At 43.3% G+C, this 24,435-nt stretch overlaps 2 protein-coding genes across 7 annotated transcripts in view; one reads left to right on the forward strand and one right to left on the reverse strand.

Moving 5' to 3' along the window:
* Positions 1 to 2,377: 2,377 nt before the first annotated feature.
* Positions 2,378 to 15,877, reverse strand: ZSCAN29 (zinc finger and SCAN domain containing 29). 4 transcript variants are annotated; one of them, XM_053595730.1, is made up of 5 exons: positions 15,716 to 15,877; positions 14,855 to 15,059; positions 12,220 to 12,918; positions 7,923 to 8,390; positions 2,378 to 6,326 (listed from the first exon to the last, which is right to left on the reverse strand). In XM_053595730.1, the coding sequence occupies exons 1-5, from the start codon at positions 15,863 to 15,865 to the stop codon at positions 5,440 to 5,442; spliced, it is 2,409 nt and encodes an 802-aa protein (XP_053451705.1). In that variant the 5' UTR covers positions 15,866 to 15,877; the 3' UTR covers positions 2,378 to 5,439. The 4 variants fall into 4 exon arrangements, with proteins under 4 accessions (XP_053451705.1, XP_053451704.1, XP_053451706.1 ...); XM_053595729.1 differs by having other exon boundaries at positions 15,548 to 15,877; XM_053595731.1 differs by having other exon boundaries at positions 2,379 to 6,326; positions 12,220 to 12,884; positions 15,548 to 15,877.
* Positions 15,878 to 16,895: 1,018 nt separating this feature from the next.
* The window catches only part of TUBGCP4 (tubulin gamma complex associated protein 4), a 48,058-nt gene continuing 40,518 nt past the window's right edge, over positions 16,896 to 24,435 (forward strand). For all 3 annotated transcript variants that reach the window (XM_053595733.1, XM_053595734.1, XM_053595735.1), the window contains exon 1: positions 16,896 to 17,254. In XM_053595733.1, the coding sequence (XP_053451708.1) occupies positions 16,943 to 17,254 (312 nt within the window). In that variant the 5' untranslated portion in view covers positions 16,896 to 16,942. The remainder of the gene's footprint in view (positions 17,255 to 24,435) is intronic.

The raw sequence follows: 24,435 nt of genomic DNA on the forward strand, positions 1-24,435 counted from the left end.
GGATCTAATGCTGTCTCTAAGTAGTGTCAGGATTGAGTTGGAGGACACCCAGCTGGTATCCACTCTAAAACTGATGGCTTGCTTCTTAGGTGGGAACCCCGCCCCCGCCCACACATTTGGTCACAGGAGTCTTCTGTGGTGTGAGAACAGAGAAAAACAGTTTTATGTTTTTTCTCATCAGACTTTCTTTTAGGAAAACAGGGTAGAGGAAACTCTTAGATTTGTAATTGTGCATAGCTACCCACTCATACAGAAATTGCACAGTAAAAACATTATGGTTAATCCATAAAATGTGGATAGATTGCAGCCACTAGAAATGTTGTGGAATAAAATTTAATGTTATGAAGATGTTCACGATAATACAGTCATTGAAAAATGTGGTTATAATTTTATAGTCCATTTTTTAAATACAGGGTGTCCATAAAGTTTATGTGCAGTTTACTGTGTTACACTATTTTATTTTTATTTTTTTTTTTTTGCAGTTTTTGGCCGAGACTGGGTGTGTTACACTATTTTAAATTGCACATGAACTTTATGTTCACCCTGTATATATACAAAAGCTGGTAAGATGAGTGATGTAATTTATATTCCAGCTTTTTCATGAAGTTCTTTTTACAGTTTAAAAGTCATGCTAGTCTTAAGTGGGTATAGCAAAGTGCAAAGGGTAGAAGTTTTCCTGTTTGAGATTCTAGAATTTAAAGTATGTAGATCAGCTAATAAAGAGCATCTATGAAAAACAATATCCAGGCTTAGCTAGCTATTTGAGCATATAGGAATAGAATCTCCATTTTAGATTTTGAATTAAATAACAGGGAGAGAAATGATCCGTCTTTGTACTCATACCTTATATTCCCTTCCACCTGGTACCCATAAAAATAGTGATACAAATAGCTATGCAGTTTTTTGTGTGAGACCTGTCTCACTCTGTCATCCAGGTTGAGGCACAGTAGTGTCGTCATAGCTCACAGCAACCTGAAAGTCCTGGGCTCAAGTGATCTTTCTGCCTTAGCCTCCCAAGCTGGGACTCTAGGTACGCACCGCCACGCCTCACTAATTTTCTTTTTCTGTTTTTTTGTAGAGACAGAGGCTGGTCTTGAATTCCTGGCCTCTAGTGATCCTCCCACCTTGGCTTCCCAAAGCGCTGGGATTACAGGCATGTGCCACCATGCCTTGGCACAAAGTTGACGAGACAGCCTCCACACTCAGATTATAGTACATGAATGTTAAGTTCTACAGCACCGGCAATAGAGAACAGATATTGAAAGGAATAATGATAATATGCAAAAACAAAGAAAAAGAAGTAACAGCACTAAGGGAACAACTGATAATAAATTAGGCTATCTAGCTTCTGTTAATACATGTATTAGTATTTTTTGCTTCTCTTGCTAGCTCTTGTGGAGAGACCTGTAAGACGACGACGGCCGCTGGCCTAAAAAGGCGGAGGGATGGGAAAAACCTAACCTGTAGAGATAGCTGCTCCCCAGAAACAGATGACGCGCTAACTGCTTGTACTACATTAGGCAACCTATAACGGAGCCCCTTCCCTAAGCCCGGGGGGCCCCCTCCTCAGCCGGTGAGACTCAGTACAGAGGCGTCCCTCCAGGAGGGTTCTAGACTCTGTAGGGAAGATGAGACAATTAGGCTTTCTTGCCTGAGGGCCACGAGGAGCCAGATTATTTTGAGTAAGGATGATTAGTCAGGCAGGTGTCCGTGCTTTCTTAAGTAATGGTCATTAGGCGTGATTCAGAGCCACTGTTGTTCTGGCCACTACTTAAGGCTTTCCACCCGGGGGGACGCGTCTGCGCCTTGCTCACCTGTCCTCCGCAAGCTGCCTGCGGGGCGCCCCACGGGTCTGTCCGAATCCCGTGTGAACCTTCCTGCCTCAAACCCTGGCAGTACAGATTCCATTTCAGGAGAAAGAAGAGGAAGGAAGAGGAGAGCTTGCCTTTTTCCGAGCTGTATCATTTCTACAATAAAGTGCCCTTGATCCTTCCGTTGGTGTCCTTGTCCCTGCTGGTCAGCGGCCCTGCGACACCCACAAGCTCTATTGATAATTTTATTAGGGGTGCATAGATCCTCTTGCTCCCCAACAATGGGCTTGGTTTCTCTTAGAGTGTTTGAAGACTGTTATTCCTTGCTCTTCCATCCTCAGGATGGCAGGTTGGGCAGCACTTTATGGTTTGTGAACTAGTGTGAGATGAACTGGTCTTGACCTGGTAAGAGAGTTTGCCCTCACCATATTCCTTTTGCACATTCTTTTCATCTAGAGGGATGAGGGGATTGGCCTTGGGCAGGCATCCTCAAACTTTTTAAACGGGGCCAATTCACTGTCCCTCAGACCATTGGAGGGCCGGACTATAGTTTAAAAAAAAAAACTATGAACAAATTCCTATGCACACTGCACATCTTATTTTGAAGTAAAAAAACAAAACGGGAACAAATATAATCACACTGCCTCATGTGGCCCGCTGGCCGCAGTTTGAGGACCCCTGGTCTTGAGTCTTTTAAAATAAGACTCACTCTCCATGTCCAGTTATTGGTCCCAGTTCGTGTGCAATTTAAAATAGTGTAACACAATAAATTGCACACAAACTTTATGGACACCCTGTATTAAAAAATGGACTATAAAATTAAAACCACATTTTTCAATGAATATATTATCATGAACATCTTCATAACATTAAATTTTATTCCACAACATTTCTGGTGGCTATGTGGGTGTGTCAGATACCAAGGAAGGACCTTTATTCTAATTTCACTCATCATATCCCAATTTGTTCCTGTCTAGAACATAAAGATTCAGGCAAGCATACTTCTGGTACCCACAAACAGGGAGCCAAAGCAAGCACGTAAAGATTTATCTTTTCCTACCACTAACAAGTTGATCATAATTCGCATATATATATAAACACCTGAAGAAACACCAGGCACTTCATAGACATAATTTTTATTGACATGGTATCCCTGAGAGGCAGATTAGGTATAAACATTATTCGTGTTTACAGAGAGGGAAATTTAGGCAGGTTGACTTGCATACAAGACATCTGGAACCAGAACTCATGTTAATACTCCAACCAATGCTTTCCCCACAAGACTATCTACTAAAGACAATAATCTCTTATTGTTTCACATTACGCACACATCCCCTAAAACATCTCAGATCCTGAGGCTTTGCTTTGGATTGGTGTTTCTCGTACCTTCCTGTCTGCTTAGACAACATAATTGATACCCTTTCCCCTCAGTACCTAAAGTTACTTTTTGTGCTCATCAACAACAGAACCCTAATTAATCTCTTCTAACACAGTAAGCTATGAATTACGGAATATTCTGTCTCTCTACTGCTTTCTCAGATATTGTTCCAGCCACAGGATTCTAATTAAATATGAATGTGAAAATACCTTATCTCAGGTCTTGGCCATCTGACCATGTTCATCTTTACTCTGACCTGTCCACCAAAGTATCTGTAACAGATACTAGTTTCTGATCTTTGTCTCCTATAAAAGCTGGTCCCTTAAAACTGCTTTCTTCCCCAATGCCAGCCAGCTGTTTCCTTATCAGTAAGTGCAGCACAGTACCTGATTTACTCTCAGTGATGGGTATACTCCCTTGTCATCTGCATCTGGCACTCAATGTTTTAGCTAAACTAATTTTCTGCCCACTGCAAAAGCTATGATGCTATTCCTCAAGTTTTGTGCTGCTCCAAGCTTTATCTAATTGTCCTTACAGACCTTTGCCCTTGGCTCCATTTACACAAAACACCTCGCTCCCCCATTTTCCTCAAGATACCCAACACTTAGTTTTTTTCTTTTTTGGAGAGTCTCACTGTCGCCCTGCATAGAGTGCTATGGCGTCAGCTCACAGCAACCTCAAACACTTGGGCTTAAGCAATTCTCTTGCCTCAGCCTCCCAAGTAGCTAGGACTATAGGCACCCGCCAGAATGCCCGGCTATTTTTTTTTTTTTCTTTTTGGTGTAGTTGTCATCGTTCGGCAGGTCCAGGCCGGGTTTGAACCCGCCAGCTCCAGTGTAGGTGGCTGGCGCCCTTAGCCGCTGAGCTACAGGCACCGAGCCCCAACACTTAGTTTTACAACTGGTTTTAGAATGTTCATTCTACCCTAATTTACCCAGTAACCTTCCCTCCTTTTAATACTTCTTGCTTCATGAAGCCTTCCTGAATAAAGAAAACGCTTCCCAGATTTTTCTTATACCAAACTTTAATGCACTGGATCATAACAGTTATGGGTAGTGTTACTACCTAGCTTTCTAGATTTCCCTAAAACTGTTGCAACTACACGTGTGTACTTATTTGTCCATGTCAGCGTCATCTGTTTTAGATTGCAAGGGCAAGCAAGGACATCACGGCTTTACACGGCTTTGCTTTACACGGCTCATCATACTACTATGAACATATGGACAATTCAATGTTTTACTATAGGATCAGTAATTATACTTTTGTTTGAAAAGCTTTCATTATATATAGCTGAGTGTGTGTATGTGTGTGTGTGTGTGTGCACATATATAGATCAGTAGCTCCACTGACTACAGATAATCCATCCCTGCCATTCAGGTAAAGGGTTAGCACAGAGTGGTCTGTTTTCACAATACCTGGGGATATAGGTGTGGCTTTTGCTCACTGCAGGTCAGTATTGAACACATATTTGGGGCATAACACTATACTAAGTGTTTGGATTATGTGGAATATGGACAATTCCCTGTTGGCAGCTTTAACTGCATTGCCTATCACCCATCCACATGGTTTGTTCTTTGGGCTTCTGGGCCACAAGGGGCAGGTGAAATTCTGATTGGACAGAAAGAAAATCAAACTAGATTCTACAAAGGTAGTAGTATTCTATTCCAATCTTCCTTCTAGGACTTAGAAGAAACTAGAAATCCAAGGTTCACAACTCAGTACATCCCCATACAGAATATCTGGTTCTGAATAAGATGATTCTTGGGGTAGACCCAAGATAGATATTAAACTCTCCTTTAAGAGTATGCCTGGCAAGTATTTTGAGCACAGGATTATAAGCAGTAAGAACCATTCTTTTTAGCATTTCCACTATTGAATAAAGAAGAGCCAGACCCGCTTACAGAGCAGTCTTACAACTTCTCTTTGAAACGCTGTTATATGATTTTTTTTGAAACAAAATGCAGCTGGATGACAGGATGAAGAAAGGATGCATATCAAATTCATAGGATCTACTATCATGTCCTCTATACTTCACTGATGGAATGCCATAGGCATTGAGAGGAAAAGATGTTATCTATCAATTCAAATACAGGCAAGGAAAGGGACTGAAATTTTACTCTTACTTTCACTCTTAAGGCAATTGCCTTGAGAATTTGACTCTACACCCAGGAAAATCGTAAGGAACAAATAGTGGCATATTCCTAAAGAGTATTTCCTAGTAGGAGATGGACCTTATTGAGGCTCTTTTCTTTATATACCCTCAGGGACTTGCTTAGGTGCTGACTGTGACAGAAGCTTTTCTCGAGCATGGATTTCTCTGTGCTTATTAAGGGCAGAGCTTTTACTGAAGCACTTGCCACAATCATGACACCTATAGGGTTTCTCTCCTGTGTGGGTTCTATGATGTGCACGTAAGTCAGAACTCTTACTGAAACTTTTTCCGCAGTCAGGACACACATGGGGTCTCTCTCCTGTATGTATCCTCCGATGTGCACTAAAATGAGAACTGTTATTGAAGCTTTTCCCACACTCTTCACATTGATAGGGCTTTTCTCCTGTGTGGGTTCTCTGGTGAATTATAAGGCTTGAGCTCTGATTGAAGCGTTTGCCACACTCACCACATTGATAAGGTTTCTCTCCTGTGTGGATTCTCCTATGGGTGATAAAATTTGAACTGTCACGGAAACTTTTCCCACAGTCAAGACACTTATAAGGCTTCTCTCCAGTGTGGATTCTCCGGTGTCTAATAAGGCGTGCACTCCGACTGAAGCTTTTCCCACAATCAGCACATTTATATGGATTCTCTACCTGGTGGGATAGCTGATGCATGAGAAGGGAGTTTGGGTTGAAGTTTTTGCCATATTTGAGATACTTGTAGGGTCTCTCTCCCAAGCAAGGTCTCTGGTGACTTAAGACTTTTCCTAAACTCTTCTCTGGCAGTGTCTGTTTTACTCGTTTCTCCTCTAAGGTCTTTTCCCATTCTCTTCCTGGTCTGTGTTCACTCTCACTGCCTTTACCTTGATTAAGACGACAGGGAATTTTCCGTTCAGATCTTGCAAGTAGTGTCCTATGCAGTTGTACTTCCTCAAAAATATCCCGTTTTGGATTCGCTTCATTTTCAAATACAGCCTCAAATCCTGATAGAAAAATAGAATTTTAAAAAAGTTATCTATTTCCTTAATTATGTGTGCCAGGACAAAGTAAACTTGGGAAAAACAAGTATTACATTAGATGGTTTAAGATAAAAGTTACGGAGCTTTTGAAAGATCCCAAATAACCACCATTATTAAAATTCCAATGTTTTACTTCTCTACTTGGTAACCTATTACATGCTTCTTATCTACAGAGGGGCTGATTGATATATTCTTTTAATCCTTCTTGGATACCCAAGACCTTCAGAAAACTCTCAGTACAGCAAGGAAAACACCAGATTTTAAGTAAGACTGTCACCATGTTTATACAGGAAGACACTTTCTAATGTATTTTTGCCATATCTCAGGCCTATCATGGTATTCTCATTCATATTCTTTGCTAAAGGGATTAAAAGGAAATGCCCAGGAAAACCTTTGGGGAAACTTTAATATCGAGAAAGAGCTTCATGAATCCCCTTCCCCTCACATTTCATTACATGTTAGAAATAACAGGGTAGAAAAATACTTTGGGCCTAGGCTTTGAGAATTTACACTTACTCAGATATTTTAGGTAAATTCTAGATCCCAAATTCCCTGGACTAAATCTAAAAACAAAGGAATACTGTGTTATCATTCTGTGTATGTACCCCATAAAGCAGTATTTCCACATAGAAGTCTTAGGAGATGTTGCATGAAATAAAGATTCACTAGATCAAATGAAATCTCAGAACTTTAAATATGTGATTACGTATCATAGGCCTCCAAGATAGGTACTCCCAAACCTAGAAGCCATTTTTTAGTAGAACATGCTGATAGCCCATGGAACACACTTAAAGAATGCTCATCTAAAGGACTTAGGGGAATGAAAACTAGTATTTATTATGTACTCATTGCCCAGGCACTGTGCTAGGTGCTGCACCACAGTACTCCATTACATTAACCCTATGAGAGAGGTCTAAATACGTAAGCAAATGGTAGTTAAAAGTAACTTGCCCTAAGTCACTCAGCTAATAAATAACAGCTCCCAGATTCACATACACATACAAGTATGATTGCCAAATCAGAACTCTTTTTTTCTATAAGGTGGGAAGCCATTCTGAAGTATTTTTTTTCTCATACAGGAGCTAAGATTCAAAGGGTCAGTTCCCTCAGAAACCTCAGACTTTTGCAAAAGTGTCTCTGAAGAAAAGGATTATCAATTTTTTATGTATGTGAATAAAGGAGACCAAAGAAAAAGATATAAATGAGAATGAACTTTAAATCAACTTCACTCTACTATGTTTACATAATATGCTACTTGTGAAATGTTAGCTTTCAGATTCCCTGTTAGATAAACAGAATGGAAACCTAGCAGCTCATACACGGATGACAGTACATTTACAAAGTCTGCAGCTACCTTAGATTGGCTGCTGTAGTATGAGGAACAAAGTCATATAATTTATATCCCCTTACTGAGTTGCATGAATAGACAAGAAATGGGTGATCATAAAAAGAATCCATGAAAGCTGGGTGTAGAGGCCAGTTGTAAATCTGATGACTTTTCTTCTAAACCCTACAGCCCTCCCTTTGCTATTTATACCTTAAGAAGTTAAAAAATCTTACCACTGGGACTCTGGAATAACACTGGAGCACGGGTTATGTCAGCCTCTGGAGGTATCTCAGTATCCTCTTCATCATCATCAGAATCTTCCTCTATGGAGTCCTCTGCCTCCTCAGCTTGATTCTCAGCTTCAGCCTCACTGGTCCCCTGGATGGGGCAAGAAGCTGTCTCATCCTGGCCGTAATTGGGTGGGGCAGCAACCCGGGCACTTACCAAAGCATCCATCTCTTTGAAGAAGGGACAGGTCTCTGGTGCTTGGCCATTTTTGACTTTCCGATAGCTGGTTTGTAGACTTTTAAACTTGGTCCGACACTGCTCTGGAGTCCTAAGGAAGCCACATTCCCATAACCTCTCAGCCACTGCTCCATACAACTGGCTATTGCGGTGACAGTTTTGGAGAGCTTCATAAAACTGAGTCTCACTAAGAATTGCAAGGTAAGTCTTGGTCTCTTCATAGCCCCAATGTACACCTGCCACCAGAACAGAAATTTTAGCACCACTTAATTCAGTGTGTTATAGCCTTATTCCCCAGTACTATCATCTGCATCATGAAAAATTACTTAATCTTGGGTTTGTAGATGGAAAAGTAAAACTACTTCATGTTTCCAAACTATATACAAACTTATTATTTAATGTCTGGCTTCTCTATATCCTTTAGCAGTTTCACACAGACCTTTATTCATAAATTCTGTTTAGCCATAAAAAGGAAATCTTTTCACTTAATCACCGAATTAGTCATTATGTATATTGAGGCAAGTGTACAGAATGCATTTCCCCATCCTTTTAGTAGTTTTCCCTGAAATTCTGATCCTAACTAGAAAAATCACTGGTTAGAGCAGGCGTCCTCAAACTGCAGCCCCACGGGCCACATGAAGCAGTGTGAATTGTATTTGTTCCCGTTTTGTTTTTTACTTATTTAAGATATGTGCAGTGTGCATAGGAATTTGTTCATAGTATTTTTTTTTACACTATAGTGCGGCCCTCCAACGGTCTGAGGGACAGTGAATTGGCCCCCTGTTTAAAAAGTTTGAGGAAGCCTGAGTTAGAGGAACAAGACCTCAATAAACTGCTGTCAGCCACAAGTCATCCCTAACACTTCTGATCCTTATTTTTCCACCAGCCCTACATCCTTATGAATTCAGTTTCCCAAAGAGTAACTTAAAACTCCAAGGAGCTGCCTCTTTTGGAATCATGCTGCTGTCTAATCCCTATTATGGCCCTTCTTCACTTACAATCTCAAACAAGCAAGCCCAACAATAGCAAAGACCTAAAGGGCACAAGATAAGGACCTTGAAATCATGCATCTTAGCCAAAAGGGTGAAGCAGTGGCAGAAGCTGGAATGAAGGAAGAAGCAAGGGCAGATATATCTCCAGGCCTGAACACATGCTAGCACTGCAGATTCCCCACCTGGGCAGCACCTTCAAAAAAGCAACATCAGGGTGATTATAGTCTGTACTCCCTGAAGGTACTCAAGGTAGAGGGAAGGAAACTTCCTACCACCTGAGAACCAGCAGAGGTGAGATTTCTTCCATTATCCTCCACTCCAGTGTGAGTAAAGAATAGGAAAGAAATTAGAAACAAAAAAGACGAAAAGAACGAAGACAATGAAAATAAGAGCATTTAAAAGCATACAAGGTCTGGGAGTTCTTCAGTTCTTTCCCCCTTCCAGAAGCTCTGGTGCTTCTTACTCTTCTGTATTCCTTTCTAACTTCTAATAAAAGTCCTATCTTACCACTGATCTGTGGTCCATGGGTTCATTCTTCGAATCCCCGAGACTAAGAACCTACTGAAAAGTGAAAAAAAAAAAAAAAAAAAGAGCATACAATGTCTGACAATTAAGCTTGCGTACTCATCCTAGAAGCGCTACATACTTCATTGCTGAGTATCATCGCTACAGTCACCTTTGAAGTGCTCCCTAGCACCAAGGTACCAAGGTAGTGCCTAGTCCACCCTTCAAAGCAATTCAGGAAGTCTTTTTCTGGAATGGCCATCAAAGCTGTCATCGTATTACCCTTTATGTCCCGTATGTCATCAAAATGAATTCCTTTCAATATTTCCTTCATTTTCAAGTAAAGAAAAAAAGTCACTGAGCCTCTTCTGCTCCCTTCTCATGCTGCCAAAAAGTGAGTAGGGAGAGTGTTCCAATAGAGCAGCAGTTCTCAACCTGTGGGTTGCGACCCACAGGAACTGTATTAAAGGACTGTGATATTAGGAAGGTTGAGAACACTGCAATAGAGTTATTTGTTTACCTATAAAAAATCCCTGACAAGGGGCGGCGCCTGTGGCTCAGTGAGTAGGGCGCCGGCCCCATATGCCGAGGGTGGCGGGTTCAAACCCGGCCTCGGCTGAACTGCAACCAAAAAATAGCTGGGCGTTGTGGCGGGCAGCTGTAGTCCCAGCTACTTGGGAGGCTGAGGGAAGAGAATTGCTTACCCAGGAGTTGGAGGTTGCTGTGAGCTGTGTGATGCCATGGCACTCTACCGAGGACAGTAAAGTGAGACTCTGTCTCTACAAAAAAAAAAAAAAAAAAAATCCCTGACAAGGAGGGTAATTGGTGGGACCACACCTACAGTGCATCTTACAAGGGTACATGTGAAATTTACTAAATGTAGAATATAAACATCTTAACACAATAAGAAAATGCTGTGAAGGCTAGGTTAACCAGTTTGATGAAAATATTTCAAGTTGTGTGAAAAAATCAGCACATTGTACCCCATGATTGCATTGATGTACACAGCTATGATTTAATAAAAACAAACAAACAAAAATAAAACTCCCGCACAGTGCCATGTGAGCTGGTGCACTGTTGTGATGCAAGAGTTATTGGCCAAGATTTTCAGTTAAGATTTTCCTGTTTCTCTGTCAATGTTTACTTTACTTGGTCTGCTGTACTTCTCACAGTCAGTCAATGATTTTAATGCACAATTCAATGAATTTTTGCATTGTTTCCATAGTTCTGCTTGCTACTGAAGGCCCTGATGTCTCTTCATCCGTGACACTCTCTCCCATTTTCTTCATGGGATTATCTCCATAAATTTGGACTAACATGTCCCTGATTTCACTTCCACTCTTGCCAAGTTTAATGAGAACTTTTGTTCGTTGCTCTATTCAAGCCCCAACATTCTCGCAATAAACACACAAAAACACGCAGTAATAATGCCACTCAACAAGACACCATCATACATCGACACAAACACAACTGGGAGACACTGATACACAAAGGTTATGAAACCTTACGGAGTTGTTTGTACAGTGTCACCACTGTAAGTTCAGGAACTTACAGTAGCAAGTTCGGGAACTTAATTGTCAGACCTTGTATGGGCCATGTTTGTGGTTAACCTATGTATGTATTTATGTCAGGGATAATAAAAGAAAAAGAATGAAAAAAAGAAAGGAAAAGGAAAAAGTATAAGACAGGAAGACAAGAAGGGTAGAAGAGAACCAAATACCACACATGTAACAAAAAATGGAAGAAAAGATCACTGATCACTGAAGGAAGGCACCTTTAGAGAAGTAGTGTTGTCACCATGCCCTACTTTACTGTTGAGGAAATGGAAACTTATAGTGGTTAGTAACTCCCCAACATCACACAGCTCACTAGTGATCATCAAGATTAGAATCTAAGCCTCCTGAATCATACTTCAGTGCCCTTTCCATAACAGCATAATTGTACAAATTATATCAACAATAATATGTTGATAATCCTTTTAAAGGATTCCATCAGCAAAAACATTTCAATATGGAATGCAAAACAAGCTTTCTTGCTGTACGACTTCTCAATCCTATTAAAATGCCAGCGTATATTGTGAGTCTCAGAGACTTATAAAATGTTTCCCTAACTTTGGGCAATTTTTCACTGTACTATTCTAAGTAAAAATGAACACATAATAAACTGACTCTGAGATTTGGGAGAGTTCAAAGACAAAATATGTAAAGTACCAAGTTCACATGAGGTACTCAATAAACACTAGTTCCCCTTAAAGATAATACAGTGCCACATTTTTCTCAGTAAGCCTGCAATGATTTTATAACCAAGAAAACATATTTTAATAAAGATGGAAGGCATGATATTCCTTTTCAGGACTCTGAATTTTCTGAGGATATTTCTTTCAAAAATCTAAGTTTATTCCCCATTATCTCACTGATTTCCCCACAAAACAGAATGAAATACCCATGGAATTAAGAAGTGCTTCCTAGGAGGCTGGTAGGTGACATTAAGCTTTCTGAAACCACATCCAGTCTCACTTTCCCCAAGTCCAATCCCAACCCCCCTCTTCCCCCCAAGAAAAGCTTCTTACCACTTGGGCTTCTAAACAGGACAGGTGCAGTTGAGTTGTCAGAGTCCTGTGGGGGCCCCTCCAGATCCACTTCATCACTGTCAGACTCTTCAGCCACAGACTCTTCTGCTCCCTCCTCATGCTGCCAGCCCCCGTTCCCTGGCTTCTCAGTTTCACCATCACTGCCCAGAAGCCCAGAGTGACAGGCTTCCTCTTCCAGGCCATTACTGGGCAGGGCAATGACCTGGGCACTCATCAGGGCTTCCATCTCTTCAAAGAAGGGACATGTCTCAGGTGGGTGGCCACTCTTCACTTTCCGATAGCTCTTCTGAAGACCTTTGAACTTAGTCCGACACTGTTCCAGGGTCCGGAGAAAGCCATATTCACGGAGCCGCTCAGCCACTGCCCCATACACTTGGCTGTTGCGATGACAGTTTCGGAGAGCCTCATAAAACTCAGTCTGACTGAGAATTGCAAGGAGAGTTCTGGTCTCTTCATAGCCCCAGTGCACACCTGCCACTTTCTCATCCTCAAAGCCCCAGTGATCAGGTTCTACCCAGCTTCTCTCTCTTTTAGATGCTAACAGATCAGCATGCACTTGTTTATCTCCTGTATGGCTGCTTCTTGGGAGTTCTTTCTCCTTGGAGCCCAGCAAATCTGGGACCCGTGGCTCTCCTTGCTCCAACCTGGAGACCACACCAGATTTAGGAAATGGAAATCCTATTTGCAGGGAAGCAAACACAGGGTATCATAGTTTGGCCTGATCATTAAAAAACTCTGAATTCAGTCCTGCCTTCTTTATCCAAGAGGATTATAAAGGAAAGTGTCTAGGGAAATGTTTTCAGAAAAGTTCAGTGGGTTGAAGAAAGTGGGGAAAATACAGGAAACCTCAAAGATGAGAAATATTTTATTTCTAGAGCAGGGTGACAAGAGAACAAAAGGTTCTGTTGTGTGTTCAGAGCAGATAATTCTATTCCAAGTTGCTACCCTCATTACCACTTACAGGTAGGTCCTAGGACTACTGGAAGTCATTTCTTATCTCCTATTGTTCTTCACCTAGGGCTAGAGAATTAAGAGTGATTTCAAGACGAAGGGAAGGGAGATTGTCTTCAACTCATCTGGCTCCCACACACTCAATTGCCAAGTTCTAAAGGTATTTCCCTTAGTATGTGCTTCCTCTCTGTCCATAGTGCCACCATCTAAGTCCAGAGCCCTTATCCTCTCACACCCAGATAAGTGCAGCAGTCACTGTTCTCTAACCTCAGGCTCTTGCTTCCTCTACTGAACCTTTAACCTTCATGCAGTACCACGCACTGCCCATCCTTGTTAGACTTTTCTCTCTAGAACAAAGCACATTTTTATTCACTGTGCCTTTCCTTTAACTCTGTTCCTCCTATCCAAATTCAGACCATCCTTCCAGAAACTGTATTTGCCAGTATGCCCGAGAAGCCTTCCGTACAACCTACCTGTATCTCTCACTCTGCTAAACCTCTATAGTACTCACACAATTGAACAAGTCACTGTTTGGCATTGCTTCAGTATAGTTCAGTTCAGCACGTATTTACGGTTTGCTGTTGTGTTCTCAGTCATATTGTAAATTCTTTGAGGATAGGCACCTTTTCTTGTTGCAGAGCACCCTGCAAAGTGTTGAGCACATGGTAGTTGTTCAAAAACTGAATAATTCTGCAAGTCTGTGGGTGAAGTTGAGGGATATCATCTGGATGACTAAACAGAGACCATTACCAAACCTGCAGAGAGGGCTGTCTTGGATGGTACAATCAGAATTCCAAATAATCTCAACAAGATTTAAATGAAATGATGAAAGAAAAAAATACAACATGGAGTTCAATAGAATGGAAAGAAGAAAAACAAGTTCTACAGAATCAAGTGCAAGCAAGTAGGTAAAAAAGCAATGGGGAAAGCTTTGAAAGTCCTGCGAATTACCAGGTAATAAAAATCATCATATAATCAAACGTTGGGCTATTGAAAGAAGATAATCTAAAATTCTGAAGTAAAATTCTTATCTCTATCTGACAGACTTTTACTAGAACTATGATTTAGTTCTGCAGGATTTAACATACTATTTGAAGAACCTGAAGGTTCCAAGGAAAGTAACTAAACTTAGGTCTAAAGAGTGGATCTTCTGGGGGAAAGTTTAAAGAAACAAATATAGTTTAATATGGAAAAGAAAAAAATTTTAAAAAGGTAAGATGTGTTTTCAAGTATAGAAAAGCATTTAAAAAAATAAAACAGAAAAGAATTTTTATCTAGAAAATAGTGACCTATATCATCATCACCAAAGAACATCAAATAGTTCCAAGTTCTAATAAAAACTAGGGAGTCATTCTCTAGCAGACTTGTCAAGCGGTAACTAAGAATAATAACTGTACCAGAGGACTAAACTACATGTCTTCAGGAGATCCCCAATAATCATATATTCTACACAGGCCGCTTATTACTGAGAGCTCTTTCCCATTAACTATTCCCAATCCTATTTTTTTTTTTGTGATTTTTTTGGCTGGGGCTGGGTTTGAACTCGCCACCTCCAGCATATGGGACCGGCGCCCTACTCCTTGAGCCACAGGCGCCAGTCTATTCCCAATCCTATTTCCCGATTAGTTGGCACTCTATCTTCCCATATGAATCTACTCCTCACCGCTCCTTTGAAAAGGTCTGAGCTTCTCCTTTGGGTTCATCTGCTCCTTTGGTCCCAGGTCTGGGCTTCTTGCCCTCTCTTTCTTGGGTACATCCCTGGGCTGGGGTTCCACTGATTCCTGCCGAACACTTAATAACTCTCGAGCTGATTTCAGGGGTGGCATCTTCTCCAAGCGCACTTCCTGCCCCTTCACAGAGACTGTGACCTAGGAACAACCCCCATCAATTGTCACTACAAGATCACAATGAGTGGCATTCCCAGAGGAGATTTAATACCCTAAGAGATCATCCTTCTGGGACATGGCCAGGGTTGCAGGGATGGGGGAGGTTAAAGTGAACAAGGGTCTTATTCCACTACCATTAGCTTAGAGCAGCTGGAACTGCAGAAGGAAAAAAATCAAAATAGTAAACCCAACTACAGACTGAAAAACATTTTGCCCTTTCTTCCCTATAAAGAACCTGGGAATCTTAAAAAAGAAAAAAAAAAAAAAAACCTCATGATAAAGTAGGCAAAGGCACACCCAAAGTAGCATTTCCAGACAAGCACTATCTGAAAAAGTTACCTGGTCCAGACCAGAAGTATAAGCATCACCAAGGGAGACTGCCCCTCCTTAAGCCTGTCTATACCTTAATTTGCCCCTCTATCCTTGGCCCTTCCCAGACTCACACTTCTGAATTCCCCCTCCTTTCTCACCGAACATCCAGGTCTTCCAGGCTCTCTTTCTAAATCTTCCACCAGAGTCACTGCCTCCTCTCCACTTTCTGGACATTGATCCTGTACCCAATTCTGGAACTCCCCAGGTAAGATGGTCAGGAACTGCTCTAGCACCAACAATTCTACAATCTGCTCCTTGGTGCGCACCTCTGGCCTTAGCCACCGACAGCAAAGTTCCCAGAGCTGGCTGAAAGCCTCCCGGGGCCCAGCCACTTCCTGGTAATGGAATTTCCTGAAGCGCTGTCTGAAGGTCTCAGAGTTAGTGCCATTCCCTCTCAGAGTGGGTTTGGCCATCATTCACAGCAGAAAGCAGCTTCCCTCCACTTAAGGGTCTGGGTTCCAGGACTTACACCTATCTTCCCATGTTCTTGTAGATGAGTCTCTCTCTGTAAGAGGAGTTTCTTCCTAGGGTAGAGAGAGATGGCACTATCAGAAGGAATATATTCAAAGTCTTGCCAGAGCTGGCCTTACTTCCCATATGCTCCAAGTGGCCATCTGAGGTAGCACCATCTTCAGGGCAGCAAACCAACACAGAGCATGAAGGAGAAATAACTTTAAAAAGGTGCATTTCTGGGTGACTTTCTGAGTAGCGCCAGTAACTGTCAGCTCCTCTCCCGCCTCTCTCAAGTCTGATCCCATTTAACTCCCCTGACCAATGTCGCACAGTGAGTCTGAACCATATGAGAGACCTGGAGCTCAAGAGGATCTAAAGGCAAGTCACTATCTTGCTGAAGGCAAAAAAGCCTCTATCCAGCGAGTGGCAGATGTCCCCCTGTACCTTGGGAGTCCTTCCTACGGTCCTCTGCATCCGCCCCGCCCCCGCAAGTGCCACAACTAGCGAGTCCCACCCTGTACAAAAATCGAGTCTTGATACGGTCTTTGTTTTGCCCTCACTGAAGAAACCGCTCAGCAAGAATCTAACAGGAAACCTCCCGCAAAGGAGAGAAGTTGTTTTTGCCTATTGAAGCGAGGACCAGGTGAGCTTGGGGAGAGTCACACTGAGTTGGAGAGAGGGAGTCCGAGCGGGCAGTAACAGTAATGGGTTTCCTGAGGACGAGCTCCGGTGCCGGCCAAGGGCTCCGAGCAGTGCGGATTCGGGGTTCCGGCCTCTTTGTCTTCGCTCCCTCGGGCCGGGTTACTCTCGGAGCCGTCGTCCAGTCCCTCCAGAGGCCCCTGACCAGACTTAGGTGCCCCGCGGGCACCCTCTGGCCCACTCCTGGGAGCGTCTTCCTCTCTAGCTGTCCTCAACCCACTCGCACGCCTGCCCCGGGGCCAGCCTCACCCACTCGGATCTAGCCCCAGCCCGGCTCTTCAACCTCCCAGTCCGGCTCCCAAACCGGAAGTCCTAGTGGGCGCCTCAGAACCGTGAGGCGCATGCGCGAGGGGAGCTCCTCGACGCGGTGCCGGGGCGAGCCGGGCGTGCTTCCGCGGGTCTCCTCGCGACCGCCTTCCGTCCGCCGCTCTTTCCGCGTCAGTAGTCTCAGCGGGTTGATTCAGGACAAACCTCCAGACTGTGCGCGCGTTTCAAGGACAGCACTCGCCCCCGCGGTTGCCTGGAGGGGCGCCGGAGGAGGTGACGTAGCTAGGGACTCCAGGTCCGCCGTGGGAATGATCCACGAACTGCTTTTGGCTCTGAGCGGGTACCCAGGGTCCATTTTCACCTGGAACAAACGGAGTGGCCTCCAGGTACTGTCCGGCTCAGAGCGCGGGAACTAGAGCGCGGAGGGGGCGGACGTGAGCCAGTGTCTGGGGGAGGAGCCAGAAGGGCCGCAGCTGGCGAGGCTGGGACGTGCCCTGAGCGGGCGACCCGGGCCAGAGCCCGAGGTCCTAAGGGCGGTGGGAACATCGGGAGACTGCTGGGGCGCGTGGGCAGGGCTTTAGGTTGACGTAGCTGAACGCGAGTTCCTGGGGAACCAAATAGAAGTGAGGAAGGCACTATGTCCTATTTATTTCTACGCTTGCCCTCTGTTTCCAAGTGGGCTTCAAGCTGGTCCAAACACACAGCGCCTAAACATCCAGTAAGCGCTCAATAACTTTTGTTGAATGAAAAAAATGAATTCGAGGCCCAGCGTCTGTAGCTCAAGCGGCTAAGACGCCAGCCACATACACCAGAGTTGGCGGGTTCGAATCCAGCCCGGGCCCGCCAAACAACCATGACGGCTGCAACCAAAAAAGTAGCCGGGCATTGTGGCAGGTGCCTGTAGTCCCAGTTACTTGTGAGGCTGAGGCAAGAGAATCGCTTGAGCCCGGGAGTTGGAGGTTGCTGTGAGCTGTGATGCTATACCCAGGGCAACGGCTTGAGGCTCTGTCTCAAAAAAAAAAAAAAAAAAAGAAAATGAATTCGAGAGCGTGTGGTGTTTCTGTCATTACTCCTTTACTTTCATTACTGTATTTCTGCACTAGGTGAAGAACTTGGTAGGGGGCTTTCATGTAAACAGGAGGAAGTGCTGTATATTGTGCGTATGCACTATCTCATTTAATCCTCATAACTATGTCCATTTTACAAATTATCCTAGGTTTAGAATGTCTAACTACCGGGAGCACACAGTTAGTAATTAGCAGGTCTGTCTGGCTTCAGTATCTGAACTCTTCCTACTCCTTCTGCTTCCAGTAATGTTACCTAATGCTCTCAGTTAGCGAGGTCTCTTAGGTATTGTTAGTGGCAGTTTACAAAAGAGCAAACTGAAACACTCAGCCTTATGTTGACTAGCCCTGGTAGTGGCAAGATAGGTTTGTCTGATCACAGAGCCATGCATATTCCTCAGAGAATTGGCAGTATAGACTGTAGACGAGCAGAATAAGTACACTATTGCTCTAGAAAACCTATGGATCAGATTCTTCTTGTTTATGAATGTGTATTGCTGGTGCCCGCTGTGGCAGCCTGTCACCACTGGAATAAAAAAAGCCGGGCCAACGGTTAGAAATACATGCTTGCGACCAGAGGGCTGCTTCTTGTGATCTGCCACCACAGAGGCTGACGGGGGCAAGGGGGTGAGCCAGGTGGGGGTGTGTTGGGTAAGTCCGCGTGCAGACTCCCCAAGGGCTGGTGCAAGCGTCCTCCCAGCACAGGCTGAAGGCCAGTTTCCAGGCCACCAGTGCACTACTAGGGGGCAGATATGCCTCTGCTATGCTGAAGAATGTCCTTGTTGAATCAGGAAGGCCCAGAATCCACAGTCTAGTAGATGGAAGTGAAGTTCCCATTGTTCCCCCTCCATGGCTTCTGGCTAAGTCTGTTAGCCACACAGCAGGCAATTTTGCTCTGGCAGCACTGGAACACCAGACTGCCAGCCTTCACCAGGAGGACTGAGAGCAAGGCTGTCATTTCTGATGGCAAGGTGAGGTCCCCTGCCTGCGCGGTAGCACAAACACACGCCACACTCTCGCATCTGTCCATCCACGTGGGGGCCCTCCCCGCTTGAGAGCTGTTCTGTGTGTGTAACACTCAGAGAAAGAGAAGCAGGCTGGTTCCCAATTGTCTGGGGGAAACTCAAGCTAGCCATCTTGAGTTTCATTGTAGTTTTTTAGGGAGTTGGGGGTGGGGCGATGGGCGTGGGTAGGAAAGAGGTAGGCAGGCAGGCAGCTCTGTGGGAAAGGCTGGCAGGTGCAGAGCTTCTGGCCAAAAAACATGTGGGTTCCACGGTGATCCACAGCCACAGAAGGGGAAATTACCCACGGGCGTAGATGGCCTACGTTCCTGGCTTCCTCCCAGGCTTAGAGGATTGGGGAAGGGTTCTCCATAGTTCTGGGCATTGGTGCCTGTAATAACTCCACTGTTGCTCCCACTGCACTGAGTCCCATGGGAGTCGGAGCTCCTTTCCAGTGACAACCGTGAAGGCTCTAGGCTCCAACCTAGAGCCCGAAGGAAGCTCTCCTGTTTACACCTTCCCTGGTCCTGGTGGGGGGACACACAGGCAGCATCTTCTAGTTTCATCCGCATTGACCCCTGTGGCCTCTCTTGTCTTTACTCTCTCTCCCCCTGATGATCTGCGTTTTTAGTGGATAGTCTGGTTTTTCTCTGAAGAGGAGGCATTACTCTGCTTCCTCTAGCGCCAATCTTGCCCCTCCCCTGAGGGCCTTCTCAGAAATTACCTGTTCTATTTATTTTCTTTCATATGTATTTTCCTTTTTTAGGTTCCACTTTATTTATGTAACTACATTTTTTTTTAAGTGGTTAATTTACACATCAAACATGCCCTGAGACTCATGGATTCCTTATCCTGCTTTGTCTATTGTTTCATCTCCTTTAATATATTATCATAACTACTGACTTTCATATAACAGAGTAAGCAACATTTCTAAGGCTCTACAGAAGTAAACAAAAGAAAACGAAAAGGGTGGTGCCTGTGGCTCAGAGGGTAGGGCTTCTGCCCCATATACCCAGGGCAAACTGCAACAGAAAAATAGCCAGGCTTTGTGGCGGGCACCTGTAGTCCCAGCTACTAGGGAGGCTGAGGCAAGAGAATCGCCTAAGCCCAGGAGTTGGAGGTTGCTGTGAGCTGTGATGCCATAGCATTCTACCGAGTGCAACAAAGTGAGACTGTCTCTACAAAAAAAAAAAAAAGAAAAGAGAAAGAAAAAAAAATTGGATACCTTCTTAAGTATCACTTTAAGTATTTTGTCTAATGATTATAAAATGCTCTTTTGGATGGGCGGCGCCTGTGGCTCAGTGAGTAGGGCGCCGGCCCCATATACCGAGGGTGGCGGGTTCAAACCCAGCCCCGGCCAAACTGCAACCAAAAAATAGCCGGGCGTTGTGGCAGGCGCCTGTAGTCCCAGCTGCTCGGGAAGCTGAGGCAAGAGAATCGCGTAAGCCCAAGACTTAGAGGTTGCTGTGAGCCGTGTGACGCCACGGCACTCTACCAAGGGCGGTACAGTGAGACTCTGTCTCTACAAAAAAATAAAAAAAATTAAAAAAAAAATGCTCTTTTGGATAAAGGATACAGATAAAAATACACTATTCCATTTCATGGTAAGGAATATGATTAGGTAAAAATTAGTCTTTTATTTATATGCTTAAACTTTTATTCTAAGCACTGCAAAATTGTACCAGATTGACATAGGTTGAAATGGCAAGGCTGAACCTGGAGAAATTTCTCAGCTCCTCTAGCACATTAACAAAACAACTGAGGTGACAGCTGCCATTAATGCTTTGTACAAGGACATTTGCATTTGGAAACAAAATAGGAGATTGACTTGCTAAAAAATAATACAGTATTTTGATAAACACTATCATATGTACTCATGACTTATCCTATAATATTAATTAAAATAAACTCATAAACTAAAGAAAAAAAAAGTACATGTTTGCAAGAGGTGGGCTTCCCATAGGTGCAGGGAGAGCCTCCAGTAACTTTTGCTGCGGCCTTTTATTGAAGCATTATACAATAGGTGTGGGGGGCTGCAGTGTACTCTTTCCCCACCGGCTCAACTCCCACGGTGTTGCACCACAGATGTCCCAAAGTATAACACCTGCTTGCTAAGGAGTGACCCATCTTATTAACGTATGCAGTTGCTTGAGGGCTTGTCTCTAGGCTGCAAAACATCTCCTTGCTATCTAGATTGTCCTGCTCTCAGCGCCTCCCTCAAAAACCAAAAACCAGTGAGCACTTCTGGAATCCTGGTGCTCAGTTTCCTACAGTGTATTTTGGGGGTTGGGAGTTTAGGTGATTTTTTTGAAAAAAAAAGAATGAGGTGAAGATTTGTATGGTAGAGTCTGAATTGTCACTTTTTATTGTGTAGATCTTTGAAGACTGAGCTGGTATCTCATTTTTCCCTTGTAGAACTCAACACAATGCGAGGCATAGCAGTGGAACTGTTCAGGAAATATGTGGGTACTTATAAGAAGAGATAATACAGTTTAGGAAAAATAGCTGAGGATGGGGGTAGGAGAGAGTACCTCAAGTAATTCATCTTTCCCCTTCCTTTTTTTTGGGTGGGGGGGGAGACAGATAGCCTCACTATATTGCCCTCAGTAGAGTGCTGTGGCATCACAGCTCACAGCAACCTCCAACTCTTGGGCTTAAGTGATTCTCTTGCCTCAGCTTCCCAAGTAGCTGGGACTACAGGCACCCACCACAACGCCTGGCTATTTTTTGTTGCAGTTGTCATTGTTGTTTAGCTGGCCCAGGCTGGGTTTGAGCCCGCCAGACAGTCTTGGTGTATGTGGCTGGTGCCATAACCACTGAGCTCCGGGCACCGAGCTTCACCTTCCTTTCTTATAAAAAATTCACAAAAATAAATAAATAAATAAAGCTGTTAAAAAAGTAGGGAAAACTGTCTACAGACCATCACTGTTCTAAGAGCAGAAGGATCAAAGATATGTGTAAAATCTTGTCCCTGCATAGAGGTGGAGATTGAAAAAGATTGGAGAAGGGATTTTGAGTATTTAAAAATAAAATTCTTAATCATCTAAATCAACTGTTTTCTTCCTTTTCATACTTAAGGTCTCAGTTTTTAAGTCACTGCCTCAGAAAAACTTTCTCTGACTGCACCTTAAATTAAGGATCCTCCTCATATGCCATTATTCTTTATCACAGAAATTTGTTTATTTCCCTTACAGGCCTTATCATAACTTGTAGTCTGTTGTTACCTGTTTCTAGTCTTTCTCCCACATACATTACCCCTGGGAGCCAAAGACAGCAGTGATTTTCATTCATGTACCTGGGGCATCTAGCACAGTTTCTACAACGTAGCAGGTGTTTAGGTATTTATGTAAGAAAAGATGATAACAACAGCAAATACTACATCCTTTCTGCAGAGCAGTGTTTTTCTTATTTGAGTAAAGGGGAAAAGTTGTCATGAATGCCCAGTGTTGGCGCCTGTGGCTCAAGCAGCTAAGGCACCAGCCACATACATCTGAGCTGGCGGGTTCAAATCCACCTCGGGCCCGCCAGACAACAATGACGGCTGCAACCAAAAAATAGCCAGGTGTTGTGGCAGGCGCCTGTAGTCCCAGCTACTTGGGAGGCGGAGGCAGGAGAATCGCTTAAGCCCAGGAGTTGGAGGTTGCTATGAGCTGTGATGCCACAGCACTCTACCCTGGGCGACAGCTTGAGGCTCTGTCTCAAAATAAATAAATAAATAAAAATAAAGCTGATTTTATTAAAAAAAAAAAAGAAAAAACAACACATAGCCGTGCGTTGTGGCGGGCGCCTGTAGTCCCAGCTACTTGGGAGGCGGAGAAAGGAGAATCGTTTAAACCCAGGAATTGGAGGTTGCTGTGAGCTGTGATGCTATGGCACTTTACTCAGGGCAACAGCTTGAGGCTCTGTCTCAAAAAAATAAAATAAAATAAAAAAATTTAAAAAATGCCCAACATTGATGAAAAAGAATTTTTTTGTTATTTCAGGTTAATGTGAGGGTACAAACAACCAGGTCACAATATTTGAATTTGTTAGCTAGAGTCCTTCTTGTAGTTGTGTGCCCGCACCCAGAAGGTGTGCCATACACCCCTACATTGTGCTCAATAGTGTTGAGTATTCTGGATATTTGTTTTTCCATTCTTGTGATAATTTACCAAGAAGAATGTGTTTCAGCTCCATCTAGGTTAATACCAAAGATGTAATCATTTTTTTTAATGGCTGAATAGTATTCTATGGTATACATATATCACAGTTTGTTAATGATGCAAATTATTTTTATTATAATATTGATTATACACGTAATAAGCTAGGTATAAACTCAAGCATATAGGTTTTAAACAAATATAAAATCAAATATTTTTATAAATTAAATGTAAACAAAACTACTGAATAAATTCAAAATAATATTACTATAATGCAGGGTTTCTTAGCCTGTTCATATAAGTGTGTTGTATAAGATGGTGTCAGTGGGCGGTGCCTGTGGCTCAGTGAGCAGGGCGCCGGCCACATATACCGAGGGTGGCGGGTTCAGGCCCAGCCCCGGCCAAACTGCAACCAAAAAATAGCCGGGCGTTGTGGCGGGCGCCTGTAGTCCCAGCTACTCGGGAGGCTGAGGCAGGAGAATCTCCTAAGCCCAGGAGTTGGAGGTTGCTGTGAGCTGTGTGACGCCACGGCACTCTACTGAGGGCAATAAAGTGAAACTTTGTCTCTACAAAAAAAAAAAAGATGGTGTCAGTAACTTCAAGGTATTGTTTGCCATTTCAGAAAAATTAGATCTTGAACTTTTCTAAAACTCAAGAAATGCCAATTTTCATGGGGATATCACTGATAACTGGGTAAAGCCCGCTTGTTAATAATAATACTCCTCTTGAGTATTACAATTTTAGTACAATGTTTTCCTTTCTTAAAATGTGTTTACATTTTTTGGCACCTTCTGTTCACCCTTAAAAAAGAAGGAAATTCTGACACATGCTACAATATGGATTAACCTGGAGGACATTATGCTAAGTGAAATAAGCCAGTCACAAAAGGACACATGTTGAATGATTCCACTTACTGTGAGACAGCTGGAACACTCAGATTCCTGGAAATATTAAGTAGTATAGTGTTTGGCAGCTGCTAATGGGAAGGAGAGTGGGGAGTTAGTGCTTAAAAAGTTTCACTTGGGGGGAAAAAGTTCTGGAAATGGATAGTGGTGATGGTTGCACGATAGTGTGAATGTATTTAATGCCAGTAAAATGTATACTTGAAAATAGTTAAAATAGTTGATTCTGTGCTGTCTGTATTTTACCATAATATTTTTAAAACTTGGTTGATAAATACGCTCTCCCACTACTTTCTTTTTACTTAAACTGCTATGAAAACGTTTTTTGTTTTTTTTTCGAGGCAAAGTGTGACTCTGTCACCCTGGGTAGAGTGCTGTGGCATCATCATAGTTCACAGCAACCTCAAACTCTTGGGTTCAAGCAGTCCTCTTGCTTCAGCCTCTTGAGTAGCTGAGACTAC

The sequence above is a fragment of the Nycticebus coucang genome, chromosome 6 (genome assembly GCF_027406575.1).
Source record: "Nycticebus coucang isolate mNycCou1 chromosome 6, mNycCou1.pri, whole genome shotgun sequence".
NCBI classification, from domain to species: domain Eukaryota; kingdom Metazoa; phylum Chordata; class Mammalia; order Primates; family Lorisidae; genus Nycticebus; species Nycticebus coucang.